Genomic DNA, 14,945 nt, shown 5'->3' with positions numbered 1-14,945 from the left:
TTAAACAATTTTTTCGCGATTTTCATTCTCCGTACGTCAAATAGTATTAGTGTTTTTTTATTATTATTTTGGGAATTCTAAATCAATAATAAAAAAATAAGTGTTCCTATTTAAGGACTTAGAAATTGCCATCCCCAGGGGAAGATATCGGGGATTTGACATCGTAAAATACATTTTTTGAAAATATTTCAATTTTGTATAATTTTATATTTTTGATCCATTGCACATTTCCAGGGGTCTGTTTAAAAGAAATTTGGGTCCGTTAACGGACCCTTCACAAAATATCTTTTCATAAAAACGGACCCTTCACAAAATATTTTAACTTAAAAACGGACCCTTCACAAAATATTTTAACTTAAAAACGGACCCTTCACAAAATGATTTTTTTTTAATCGGACCCTTCACAAATTTGTTTACCTTCATTATTACTTTGTTAATCAAATAAACCCTTTCCAGGGCCGAAAACAAGAAAGATGAATGTATACGAATTAAGTTTTGTCTTCGGCAGACGATTCTTCCATTATTCGTCCGAAATTAATATTCTGCGTTCAGCAGTATATGCTAAATACCACATATTTGTATGTTGCATCTCTAATTTAGAAGCAGCAATTGTTGTTTATTTTTTAAAATTTAAATTTTTTTAATTATAATTTTACAGTGTTGAGCATATTCTTGTTTGTCTTTACAATTTCAAAACTCCTTGAAAATTTTTTTTTTTTTGCAATAACGGACCCTATTTGCACAAATTCATAAAAGCGGACCCTGGTTGAAAGAATGTGAGTAAATTTTTCACAATTTCACGAAAAACGGACCTTTCACAAAATGTCTGGACAGACCCCTGATTTCAGTACATATTTCATCATTTTCATCCTTTTTCTATGCATCACTATTTTGCTCTAAATCCTTCCATTTTTCTTATTTTTCGTAATTCATTATTAATTTTTCAATAGAAAATGCAAGATATTAAAACGGATACTTACCTAAGATTTTAATCGACGAATCTTCGTTCCTTTCGTCTGAACTACTGTCATCACCAAACTTATCGTTCACTAAGTAAAAAAAAAAAAAAAAAATGTTAAATCATTAAAAAGAATTATTTACAATAACTGCTATTAAAAAACAAAACTAATAAGCACCCTGAGCTGCAAAAATAAACAAATATTTGATAGACTTTGTTTCTTTTTCGGTTTGAAGAATATTTATTACCTTTTTACTAACATGACACACGCTGCTCTACTACTATTTAATTTTTTCTCTCATTTGCTTATAGATAAATCTTTCTTGAAAATTTGTTGTATGTTCGTAAGCTAAGCTAAACAAATACACTAAGTTCTATTTGAGTTAATTTATTCATTTTTGAAAAAAACACGGTGTAGTTAATGGTTTGAAAAGATTCGTAAAAACACAATTTTCAAGTGAACAAATTGGAAAAATATAATAATTTTTAATCTAATGATTTTTTAAAAACTAATGAAGGTGTCGTAGTTTTATTTTGTCTGTACTTTTTTGTTTTCCTGAAATAACATGATAGTATGCAGTTTTCACACATCGATTTTCGTATTTTTTTTTGGTTGTCATCAGCATGAAATTAGTAAAAGTCATAAAAGTATAGTTTTTCTGCAGGATGTTTCTGTATCCCAAATTTAAAGGTATTTATTTTGCTTGTTATATTTATTTTTCCTTTTTTACTCTATTATTATGCCCTTGATTTTGATTGTTTTCTAAATTAAGAATTGAAAACTAAAAGAATCATTTGGGGAGAGTAGAAATCAACAATGCTAACCTTCCTGTATCAAAAAGTACCTCAAGTTCGAATCGAGTTAACATGTCTTATATACTAGAGAATTGATATTTAGATTGCTATTTAGATTGATATAGAGATTGCCACAGGACTCCCTCACCAGAATTTTATCATTGAAAGAATTCGATGAACGAATAACCACTAGTTGCCGTATTTGCGAAAGACCGGAAGAACTGTATGTTCACCGGAATTTGAGCTCTTGTGGTCAGAGCTGTATTAAGTTCACCGAGTTTGTGACTATTTGTCGTGACAGCTGCATTAAATTCATGGCTTTGTGTGTGGTCTATTTATATACCTTTAATTTTAAATGTTATATTCAAAAAATGATTACTAAGCAAAATTATTGATTTTCACTAATAGTTCTTAATAACAGTGCTGACGTGAAATATCCTCAGTGGTAGACGGATCATGGGTTAGAGTCCCCTTGCCGTCAGGCTAACCGTGTGAGGTTCTCGTGGTCCGTGTAACGCAAATGCGGGTTAGCTCCATCAAAAAATTCTCAACGAAGGCAAATTTCTCCCAATACTCGATCCAGGAGCTGATCCCAGGTCTTCTGGATTGGGCTCAAAATTACAAGGCTACGGAGTTGAACATTAGTGGTCGTAAACCCAAAAGATTGGGTCGGCTGTTCAACGACGGTTATAAAATAAAATAAAATAGTTCTTAATAGCGCCGCGATGGCACAGGGGATAGAGCGTTCTCTTTCCAATGAGGTGAACCGGGTTCGAATCTTAACAATGGCTGGTAATACGAATTCCGCATCCGGCTTGCTCCGACCACAGTGGTGACGTGAAATATCCTCAGTGGTAAGCGGATCATGGTAAGCGGATCACCTCAGTGGTAAGTGGATCACCTTATACTTGATCCAGGAGTTCCCTTGTCTTCGGGATCGGGTTTAAAATTACAAGGCTACGTAGTTGAACATAAGTAATCGTAAACCCAAACATTTGGTCGGCTGTTCAATTACGGTTATAAAATAAGATAAAATAGTCCTTCATAGAATCATAAGGGAAGTAGAATCTTACGAAATATTTCATACTATTTACCAATTAAATTTAGCGCAAAGTATACATTTAATTTAAAGATATGAATGTTAGATTTGGAAAACGGGGGCAAAATCGTAAGCAAACATAATTCTTCATCGAACATAGTATATTAAGTGAATAATTTCAACTTTTGTAGAAAAAAAAACTGTTTTATGTTTAGAAACAACAGTTATTGCGATCCAATCACCGGAGTTGACGAGCTGCAGTGAACAGGGGGCTTAGAGACCTAATAATTTATCAAAACATATAAACAATCTCAAAAATTTTTTAATTAATTAGCTCTAATTTATAAATTCTTACCATTATCTTCCTCCTGATTTTCAGAGGATGGTGATACCTTATCTGAAAAATTAAACAGTCCTTCAATATGTAAAAAAAATATGGTGAAAAGATGTGATATTGAACACGTTTTGTTTGGGTATTCAGTTCAAGGATTCATGTGTAAACTTTTTTGCAACACGGCAAACATCTAATCTGTAATCAAGTTCGTTTCACAAATTTTGTATTTTTGCACTATCAGTTGTTTCGGTAAATGCAATTCGTGCAATGTTTTCGGCATCGGTGATTCAAAAATCAGTTCCTCGGGCTTACCAGTGAAAAATAATTTACACTTAATCACATGGCCATCAAGATCACCGAACCTTACGCCAACAGAAAGAACGCATTTGTTGTACAGCATTAGCAGCGTGGAACTATAAAAATGTTTAGAACGAACTTGGTTATAGATTGAATGTTTGTCGTGTTGCAAAAAAGGTTATACATCAAATATTTGTAACTGAAAAAAATGTTTGATATGTTTTATTTAATATCGAGTATCATTCATAGTAAAATTTATGTGATAGTTTAGAAATTATAAATATTGAAAACAGCCGTGTCCAGGCTGTTATCAATGCAAAATGGTGACTAACATCATATTAATACTTCCGGAAAAGTTTGTACGACTCTGTGCCAGACTATTTTTGCCTATATAGTGTAGTAAACATATATTTATTGAAAATATCAATCTGTTTATCTCTATACTATAAAAATGTGAGTTATCACTGTTAACTACCTGGGAGAAAATTTAAAATCATTTATCTTTCTGTATTCATTATAATTGGTTTATCGATCCAGTTACAAGTCAAATGCAAAACTGTTTGCAAATTAAAAAGCTTCGCTTTTAAACTTAAATACTAGTTTTATGTACTATGTGAGATACAGACTTTAATATTAAAAATGGATGATATTTAGTATTAGGTGAATTTTAAAAAAATACCAAAACTTATCAATATTTCATTGAATTGTGATCCATTAGCATCAGTTATTCATAGTGGTAGTTCCGTGCCTTAACTCTTTGAAGCAGAAATTTAATTAAACATATTTCTCATACTTTTTTCATTATTTTGTATTAATTTCGGTCAAAAGATTTGAAAAATATTATTATAATACATTAAAATTTTATTAATTTATAACTATGAAATACAGCATGGAATACTAATATCTATGCGTTAAACGTAAAATCTTCCCAACTCGCCTTGCTCACTTCCAAACAATCATTTTCCAAATTTGGAATTATTTAGATTTAAGGGAAATGGTTAATCATCATTAAAATTTCTTTGATTTTATAAAATTATTGATAAGTTTTTGAATCAATAACATTAAAAAAATGTTTTTTTAAACAGCATTCTTTTTGATTTCACATTTTAGTTCAAATATGATTCCGATAATCAAACAGACATTTTTTAGTAACTCTTAGACTATTTTTTATCATTTGAAAATACCAAAATATATTTTTACATGTAATTAAAACATCAAAAAAATCTATAAAAGGAACACCGGTGTCTCATCGGCCTCAAAGGATTAACTATTGAGCCATCGCAACCAAATCATAATTCACATAATTCAATGTTTGTTTTTTCGTGCTTAATTTTAGTTTTCGCGATAGTTTAATGTTTTTAAATGCTATCAAAATGTATAATAATTCTAATTACATTTTAACATTTCTATTTAGTTTGTCATTTGAAAATATCTTCCACAAAAAGAATTCAATAATTCTGATCCTACAATAAGTAAAATTTTAAATAGGAAATTCAATTTACCTTTTACAAAATTCTGAAGCCATTCTTTTTTCCATTTAATATAAATCAATTTTTCAATGTAACTCTGTTTCTTTAAATGTGTTTGATTCGTTGCTATCTCTTCAAACTCTTCAGAGACAGAATTTGGCGTCGGATTCTTCTTCTTCTTTTTCTTGTCCTTATTCTTTTTTCCATTTTCTTCTTCTTCATAAGGAAAGTCTATTTCTTTGCTTGTATTTTTATTTTTATCTTTAAATACATCTTTTGATGGACTAGCTAACAACTTCTGTGCGTTTTTTGTAATACCTGAATATAAATATTTTGTTCTCGGATTAGTTTTCAACCAATAAATAAAATTACGGGGTGACAAGATATAATTCGAACATGGTTTATTTTTAATGCAAAATCATTTTGGAAGATGTTATGCTATCTTAGTCGTAAGAATTTTTTTTTTAAAAATAGAAGAGATTTTTTTAACAGTATTCTGCTCCATTACACAGAATTTAGATACTTAACATTTCTGCTGGCTTTCTGCTGGAATTTTTCCTGGCTTTCTTACAGCACAACAGTGGCCACCTTATTCACCAGACTTGAATCCAATGGATTTTTGTTTCAGATCCATTAGAAGACAACGTTTTATGTTAATTGCGAAGACTTTGAAGTCCTTAAAATAATCCTTTTGCAAGAAATGGAACAAAATCTTACTAGGTCAGATGTGACCTACTTAAGAACATTTAGCGACACGTTTACTGCTCGGCCTTTTGAAAATTGGTAAATATGTTACAGGTGGAAATGCTTGCATGCTAATTTAAAAATTTGATTGTGATATTTAAATTTGCATAACGTTATGTCCAAGTTATTTCTTATTCTCCTGTTAATCAACAAATAAAAATAAAATAATAATTAAATATAAATCAATTTTTAATCGATACAGATTGTCAATGTTAAAAGTTAATCAAACTAAGACGAATATGCCACAATGATCATTGCAAACGCAGCAATTGCAAGAATATTAGTGATGACCATATTATATAATTGTCACAAATTTAACATTTTTGCAAAATGACACAAATTACCCTAATATTGATCAATTTCTGGGAAGAGTAAAGGTGTACAGTAAAATCGTGGTTTGCATTAACAATTTACAATGAAGAAATCTATGCGTTTTCTCTATTGTATAATAGACGTTAATATAAAGTTATATCTTTTGGATGTTAATATTAATAGCTGAAATTTCCATTCCATGAAAGTTTAGAATCCGGAAAATGTATATTTTTGCTTTTTTTTTCCACTTTCATTGCATTTGTACAATTTATTTTAACCTTAACGTTCTTTTAGCGTGACTTGCTTTGTCAAAAGGAGATAAGTGGCAACCCAATAATTTCATCATAGAAAATTTCAATTCGCTCTGAGCGAAATATTCGTATTTTTTTCAGTATATCCATAAACAATAAATGTAAAAGAAAAATACAACTAAAAAAGTTAAAGAAGTTATTGCCTTTTAAGTAAGGAATTCAAAATTTTAAAGCAATTAAAAACAGTAATTACTTCCAATGGAAAAACGCGCTTAGCAGCAGTGAACCCAAAAGGAATTGAAACAAACGAGACAATGAAAAAATGAAAAAAATTGGATAAATATGACAACCGAAGCTGACGTCTTCAGGGGGTACCAGCTCCGGAAGTCATAAAAGCAAAACCTTTTCTATCGAGAGAGTAATTTTTATTAGGGAGAGTTGTTTTTATGTTTATTTTATTATAGTTGTGTCACGCAATCAGTTGTGTTATCTAGTTACTGGATTTTTATTTCAAGTAAGTTTTCGTTCGTACCATTCTTATGTATTTGTCTTGTTTTTATTATTCTGTATTTGCTTCTGTATTTAATATTGTATTCTTCTGTATTTTATATTGTATTCTTCTGTATTTTATATTGTATTCTTCTGTATTTTATATTGTATATTATGTATTCTATTCTTTTCCTGGACTTTGGCAAAATCTTTGGGAGACAGAGAGGGCAATTTTGGACTTTTGTCTTACTCTCTCGATAGAAAAGGTTTTGCTTTTATGACTTCCGGAGCTGGTACCCCCTTAAGACGTCAGCTTTGGTTGTCATATTTATCCAATTTTTTTCATTTTTTCATTGTCTCATTTATTGCCTTTTAAGTTTTTTAACACGCCAGTAAAGAGCCAAGTATCAATAAAGCAAAAATCTACATTGTTGCCAAAACTCTTAACAGTTTTTATTTTTTCATCACATGAATATCAATGTATCTAACTTAAGGCTGTTTTTCGAAGACTCTGTGTTCGCATGAAATAACGATTTTTTGAGAATTATATGCTATTTTCATTAACTACTGAGACTTGGCAACAGTTATTCATGCCCGATAGGTTAAGATTAGTCAGCGCGCTATATGCTTATGCAGAAAATGAAGCAACCCTCAATATAAAAAAAAGCTATAATTTTTTTGAGATGGAAAGTGCTTGAGATATAATTTTTAAATGTTCAAAAAGTATCTACAATGCTATATTATCTGGGCTCATAGAAGTTTTGCGAAAATTGAGAATTATTCGCTGATTTTTATCACTTTCATCTATGGGTGAAAATCTCGCCAAATTGGCGATTTTTTTTTAAAAAAATGCCTTTAAAAATATGTAAATTTTCTGTTCTAAAGCCCAGATTTATAGTGACATAGTTTATATTGTCTAAAATTATGGCTTTTTCCCAAGTGCAAGGTATTTAAGTTGTAGCTATTTTATTTTCTTTGGCGAAAAAGTTTCAATAAGCACGTTTTTGAAAGAGGAAAAAAGCGCAGCCTACTTAAAATTTAAAAATACTACTTTTTTTGCTAATTTGGATTCAAACATGGGAAACGACAAATCTTTCGGGGTCAACTATTAAGGCAAAATGGAAAGCTGCCAACTTATGAGCATAAATTTTGCTACTAATTTAAATAACCGTGAAAAATATTAGGCTAAGTTCCCAGTTCAACAATTGACTGGTATTTGAATGCACAGCAATTATTATACAGAAACACTTGCTTACCTCTTTCTAATTAATCGGGTAGAAAAATAATAAAAAACTTAAGTAAATAATTACTTTTTCTTTAGAAATATTTGTAATGATAAGCATGACATCATGTCGTTCTCTAGATAAAACAATTTTTAGATACATGCTTAATATCAACTAATATGAAAATCATAATAAAGTATTTGATTTGCACCTTGTTAAAACATGGTTCATAAACACACCTTACTATCAAATCAAGACTGTCTATGAGTTATCGGTACAAGTGATGGGACGATAACTTATTTTTTTGAAAAAAAATAACTTCCTTTTAGTTCCTGTCTTATCGGTATGAATGTAAATTATAAAATAACCCATATTTATACTTATCTAACACTACTGCGACATTGCCATGTCAAAAATAAATATATATATATCATGTCAAAAATAAATATATAAGGAATCATGCTAGTAATGCACAAAAGAATTAGCGATAAGCAAATTATGCAAATTTATACCTTACATAAGTTAGGTTCCTCTTCTAAATGTTTAATTAATATGAATCTAGAAATTAATTCTCATCAAGCATTTTTTTGATGAGGGTATGAAAATTGCCTAAGATAAGTTTCTCGAAAATGTTTTATATAAATAAGTTTATACACTAAAAGCTGGAATTCCGCAAAAGCCTGTGCATCGCATTAAAGTCTGTGATTAGCATAATTTTTATGTTTTGTGAATTATCCACAGGTTCAGAAAAAAATATACCTGTCGGAATTTGTGAATATTAATTCGTTTCCGGATAATAGTTCGAATAATTCAAACACCAATTCCAAACTAATTGGAACAGTTTAAAATCTGATTAACTAATTAATACACTAATTCGCTTCCTTATATATATTGTATAATGTATATATATATATATATATATATATATATATATATATATATATATATATCAATAATTCTAATTGTAAATATTTTAAATAAATAAATATATTTTACTAAATAACTGTTGCAACATTGCTAGCTAAATGAAGTGCATTTTGGCTTTACAAACCAGAATTAGGATTTATTTTTTTTTACCAGAATTGTCCTTACCGTACACTACGGTAATTTTATCAGTACTTATTTCTCCATGTAAGGGTGGCGCTGCGAGGGTAAAAGTTAAGAAACCCTGCCTTAAAAAATTTCAGTTATAATATTTGATTTTCATGCAATGAAGCAAAAGAAGCATGATTAAAATATTACCTTTCAAATCTTCAGCCAATGAAAATTGCTCATCAGATGGCGAAATGACGTTCTCCTTCACTAATAATATCGTGACTACGAAAAGGAATAATCTGGAAAAATATTAACATTTACAATAAATTTCTTTTTTGAACACATGTAGAAAAAAAAGTAGCTAGAAAATGTATATAGGCTCAATTCAAAATCCAATTTAATTGTCTCTTAACACAATGCAAACAGGCTGAAATTTTACATTTATTTTAAACGTTCCTTCAATTTGCAAAATTACTTTGGTCAATGTTAGTAAAAACAATTCCCTTTTTCAATCTTTCTCAGTCACTCCACTCTTTAAAATTTGCCAGTATGAGGCAACCCTGTAACCGACATGGTTCTGTTTTCACTTTAATTTAGTTCTAGTGTACTTAATCTATTTTAGTTCTAAGATGCTTTTAAAATTTTTGTTTTGAAATAAGAAGTGGGAAATAAAATGGATCCAAGCCTTAGTTCTAAGATGCTTATAAAATTTTTGTTTTGAAATAAGAAGTGGGAAATAAAATGGATCCAAGCCTTAGTTCTAAGATGCTTATAAAATTTTTGTTTTGAAATAAGAAGTGGGAAATAAAATGGATCCAAGCCTTAGTTCTCAGATGCTTGTAAAATTTTTGTTTTGAAATAGGAAGTGGGAAATAAAATGGATCCAAGCCTTAGTTCTAAGATGCTTATAAAATTTTTGTTTTGAAATAAGAAGTGGGAAATAAAATGGATCCAAGCCTCAGTTCTCAGATGCTTGTAAAATTTTTGTTTTGAAATAAGAAGTGGGAAATAAGATGGATCCAAGCCTTAGTTCTAAGATGCTTGTAAAATTTTTGTTTTGAAATAAGAAGTGGGAAATAAAATGGATCCAAGCCTTAGTTCTCAGATGCTTGTAAAATTTTTGTTTTGAAATAGGAAGTGGGAAATAAAATGGATCCAAGCCTTAGTTCTAAGATGCTTATAAAATTTTTGTTTTGAAATGAGAAGTGGGAAATAAAATGGATCCAAGCCTTAGTTCTCAGATGCTTGTAAAATTTTTGTTTTGAAATAAGAAGTGGTGACTTAAATAGATCCAAGACTCATTAACCCTCACAGAAATAAATTGATAATTAGATAATTTAGCTAACACTTTTCTCTTTACCCTGATTATTTACATCCTGTTAATTTTATTTTACATTTGATTCCATGAATTTGAATTACCATAAATTTTGACAACCTATATAAATAAATAATTTAAACAAACATGTAAGACCTGCTAAACGTGCAGTTAAATTTTAAAAATAAATGGAAAAAAGTTAACATATTTAGCAAATCGTAACTGTCATGTCCCTACCACTTTAAAAGGATTCCGTGTTTGCATTTATATTTTATTTTATTTTATGACCGCCGTTGAACAGTCGACCCAATTTTTGGGTTTACGACTACAAATGTTCAACGCCGTAGCCTCGTAATTTTGAACCAATCCAGAAGACAAGGAAACTCCTGGATCGGTACCGCCAGAGGTATTGATTTGTTATGGGAACATGGAGGACTTTGAGACTCGACAGATTTAACGTGCATCAGTCACCATTTACTACACGGGGAGTCTTCGACCAGCAGGGACCGAACCCCCGAACTCTTGGACATGGGCCCGGCACCCCACTGACCAGGCTATCCCGGCCTAGTAGCGACAATTTAATTTTACATAGATTAACTAGCAGCGTTACATTACAGCCACAAAGAATGGACATCGACAATAACAATACAATATAAAATAGCTAGCCACGTCACAAGTATTTTTTTTTCTTTTTTTTTTTTTATTTTTTTTTCTTTTTTTTTATTGATTATTATAATTTTTTCTTTTCTTTTTTCTTTTCTTTTTTTTAACATTTAACATAAATGGCCATCACGGGTAGCTGAAAAGCTCCGGACTCACTGTCTGTCCCCAGGGACTGGGAGCAAGGTCAGTGGTGAGGCTTGTGTGGTATGTATGTTTTGTTTATGTTGTGTTGCGTGTTTTACCTATTTTTCTTATGAGTAGTAGTTGAGGCAGTGTTTTGGCGGATCATGATATAGATTACTGTTTTTTATTGTGTGTGCGTTTATAGACAGTTAAGCCATCTCTTGTTTGTGTGGATCGAGCTTGAGTTTTTTTCTTCTTTTTTTTTTTTTTAAAATTTTATTAGCCTCACGGACAACAGCTTGTGTTGACTGACTGCCTGTCAAATGCTTGCTGGTCAGGGGTGGGGCCAGAGTGTGTTTTTATGCTGCAGCAATGGTTTGCCTGGAGCCCTGACACCTCACATTGTATTTGCTGCCAGTATTTTTACAAAGTGTTTGCATTTATACAAATTTATCAGAGTGGGAAAGGGAATTGTCTTGAATCCTCTTCTGTTAGAATCATAGTCTTAAAATCATCTTCTGTTAATTACCGCTGGGATAAAGTGAAATGAAATAAACTCAGATTCAAATATTAATAATTTATTTTATCTATCAACTTTGATTGATACGAATATCTTGTTTATGGGTGAATTGTAAATGTTAAATTTTTGTCCCACCACCTTTATGGGGAGGGGGGAATTATCCTAGTGCTGTTTGTAGCCCAGAAATGAGGAAAAACTGGTAGTAAAACAAATTTTATGGCTTTTTATCGGTTTTGTAAAGGAGTAAGATATCCCTGATTGCCGAAAGGGGTTAAAAAAGAAAGCAAATAATCAAGAAATCATTATTAATCAACCCTACGAAATCTTGCACCAAACTGAAAGGCATATTCAAGCAAGATTAATTCACTCTATTCCCAAGTGTGGTTCTCTATATTATCGGCAGATGGCAGTACAATAAGAGGCATTTATAACTTCCTCTGGATGATACGAATGCATTGATTTACACTAAACTGAGCTGCTATGACGTCAGAGGAAGACAGCGGATACTGGGTGAATTAAGCGTAATTAATTAAATTTTAATTTATTCATTATCATTTGTTGTCTTTCCTAGGGATTTTATGTTATGAAATTAAGCAAAACATGCTTTTCTAAGTTCAACTCATTAAAATAAAGTTTAACTAAATTTAGTATCACAAGTAGACCGAAAATGATGCTATTAATCGCAGTTAACCGATGATACTCATAAACACTTTTCTCCATTAATTTTGTTCTTTTGCTCATGACTTAGGTTGTTGTTTTTTTTCAGTCACCGTTTAATTTGAAATTATTTTTATTTATAGCCACGCATTACATAACCGTAACTAAAAATAAAATAAACACGTAGTTTCAGATTACTTCAGAAATACTAATTCGGTGAAGTGGGGCTTACATGCCATACACGTTGATCCTTGAGTTTACCTTCTCAGCTAATTATTTAAAAAAAACGTAGAATAAATTCCGTTTATGATTAAATAAAGCTGTAACCTAGAAAACCTCACTGATGTTATCTTTTAAATATTTGAAAGGAAAAAGAATAGAATCGTCTGACTGAATCGTTTGAAAAGAACCATCGTCATTTTTCTTCTGAACAGAATCGTCTGCAGCAGCGGTTCCCAATTTTTTTTTTTCGCTATTTAACCCTAAATAATCAACAATCTTTTGACGGAATCCCAACTTTATAAACAAAGTTTATCACAGTAATTGTTAAAGTCGTAACCTATGTTAGACTATTTTTAAAATATTTAAAGTAAATTTTAATTAGAGGAATGAAGATTTTTCTTTTTTTTTCTAATCATGAGTATTCTCAAATCAGGTTTAATGTTTAATCAAACCTATCCTAACTTAAAACCAAGGGCTACAATTAAATTTTTAGTTCTCGTGCTATATCTAGACGGACTATAAATTTGTTTTTGGTATATATGCATAAGGTGAAAATAAATAAAATATGCCGAATTATGACTTTCATCGAAATGAAAACTTAAAATAATAACTATAAATGTTAAAATGGTTATTAAGGAAACATATTTATTTATCAAAGAATTTAGTTTTGATTTCAAAAACGCAATAGGAAGTACTAACCCAATATTTGACTTAGTATTACCTATTGCTTGTTCTTTTCATAATTTGTTCAATATACAGTTACTAAAAATATTACATTCTTTTTTTAAAAAAAAAAACTTCCATTTCTATTTCAATGACATTTTACTCCAAATATTTCCTAAATTCAACCAAAAAATAAATAAATTATGAATTATAGGTTGTATCTAAATAAAATCAGAGGTTTCAAAACTCATCACTGGTTATAAAAACTAACAACTCGCGGAACCTCTTAAACTGTTTCATGGATCTCTAGGGTTCCACGGAACACCAAATGGGAACCACTGGTCTACAACCAACTAGTTTTTCTCTTTTCCGAGTTACGAACAAAGTTTAGAAAACAATGACGAAATTCTACCCTAATTGACTAAAAATCCCTATGTAAATCATGCTCAAATATAGTTTCTAGTAGTAAATGGCGTATCTTCAGATTTCTCACATAGACTTATACAAATCCAAAGTAACTTACTCGAATGGAAATTTTTTTTAAATTGATAATCAGTAAATAAGTTTTACACGCAATTAAAAAAAATTTAAAATAGCATGAGACTCGATAAAAGAAAGCGTCTCAAACATATAATAATTATAATTTTATCTAAGTACATAAGGTAACGCATTGAAAGGATACGTGGACTTTAAAACATTAAACTTAGAAAAAAAATTAAACTTAGGACTATCTGCAGTAAGAAGTAAGAAGTGAGAAGTAATTTTATTTGTTAACAATATGTAACGATAAACTTAGGACTATCTGCTGTAAGAAGTAATAAGTGAGAAGCAATTTTATTTGTTAACAATATGTAACGATAAACTTAGAACAAAGAACAGTTCGCATTGGAAACAGTTTTGCTTAGCTTCAGTCTGCGAAATTTAAAAAAATTTGATATAAATATTACGATTTATATCTGGCAACATCAAAACTCTCCCCCCTCTCTCTCTCCCTCTCTCTCTCTCTCTCCCTCTCTCTCTCCCTCTCTCTCCCTCTCTCTCACACACACACACATTTTTTTAGCTATTCATTTTATATTATTTTAGATAATTTTTTATTACTTTTGGCATTACGTCAAGCGCGAGTTTATAAAATGTAAATCACGAGAGAAATAAATTTTTCTACAATAATGTATAAATAATTATTATTTAAAATAAAAAATACAAAAAGCACTAATAATTGGAATAACTTTCAAGCACATTGAATAGTCAAAAAATAAAAAATGACTCCCGTTACCTTATTTTTCAAAATGATCCTATCAGCATTCTAATTTCAATTCTGCAGTTACATTTTAAAGGGTAGTAGATCGGCCAACAGGGTTTTTTTTTTTTTTTAACTACAAGCTCAACAGTTAATAATTCTCTAACCAATATTCAAATCGGAAAGTTTTTTATTTTATCAAATTCTCTGTACATCTTTTCACATACCATCATATATTTCAAGTTTTTAAGTTTTATAGTTTTTACGCTTCAAAATAAAATGTACATTCAAAATTTTCAACAAAAAGAAAGCACTTAAAACTGCAATTATGTTTGAACAAATTAAAATTAATGAAAAAAAAACTATGTTCATAAAGAAACATGACCCTTTCAGCATACCAAGCTAAACTTAATAGCAATTTATAATTCTCAAACAAATTATTGAATGTTATTTTTTTTATTCCATCGTAATTACTGTACATTTTTTTACTCACCTTCGTAATTTCATGTATCTAAGCCTGATAGTTTTTGCATAGCAAAAAACAAATTGCGATGTCGAAGTCCCTTACGAAATAATATAGAGAGATGTGTATCAAA

General features: G+C 30.1%; 1 protein-coding gene across 2 annotated transcripts in view; it reads right to left on the bottom strand.

The window, feature by feature from the left end:
• The window catches only part of LOC107444912 (salivary peroxidase/catechol oxidase), a 68,893-nt gene that overhangs the window by 42,319 nt on the left and 11,629 nt on the right, over positions 1 to 14,945 (bottom strand). For both annotated transcript variants that reach the window (XM_087168315.1, XM_087168314.1), the window contains exons 3-6: positions 9,154 to 9,245; positions 4,926 to 5,210; positions 3,148 to 3,189; positions 981 to 1,049 (exon numbers count right to left, since the gene is read on the bottom strand). In XM_087168315.1, coding sequence (XP_087024441.1) covers positions 981 to 1,049; positions 3,148 to 3,189; positions 4,926 to 5,210; positions 9,154 to 9,245 — 488 coding nt within the window. The remainder of the gene's footprint in view (positions 1 to 980; positions 1,050 to 3,147; positions 3,190 to 4,925; positions 5,211 to 9,153; positions 9,246 to 14,945) is intronic.

The sequence above is a fragment of the Parasteatoda tepidariorum genome, chromosome 7, assembly GCF_982258835.1.
Source record: "Parasteatoda tepidariorum strain Cologne lab strain chromosome 7, Ptep-v5.0, whole genome shotgun sequence".
In the NCBI taxonomy this organism is placed as follows: Eukaryota; Metazoa; Arthropoda; class Arachnida; order Araneae; family Theridiidae; genus Parasteatoda; species Parasteatoda tepidariorum.
The sequence above is the reverse complement of the archived record's forward strand: the minus strand, read 5'-3'. Positions and strand labels throughout refer to the sequence as shown.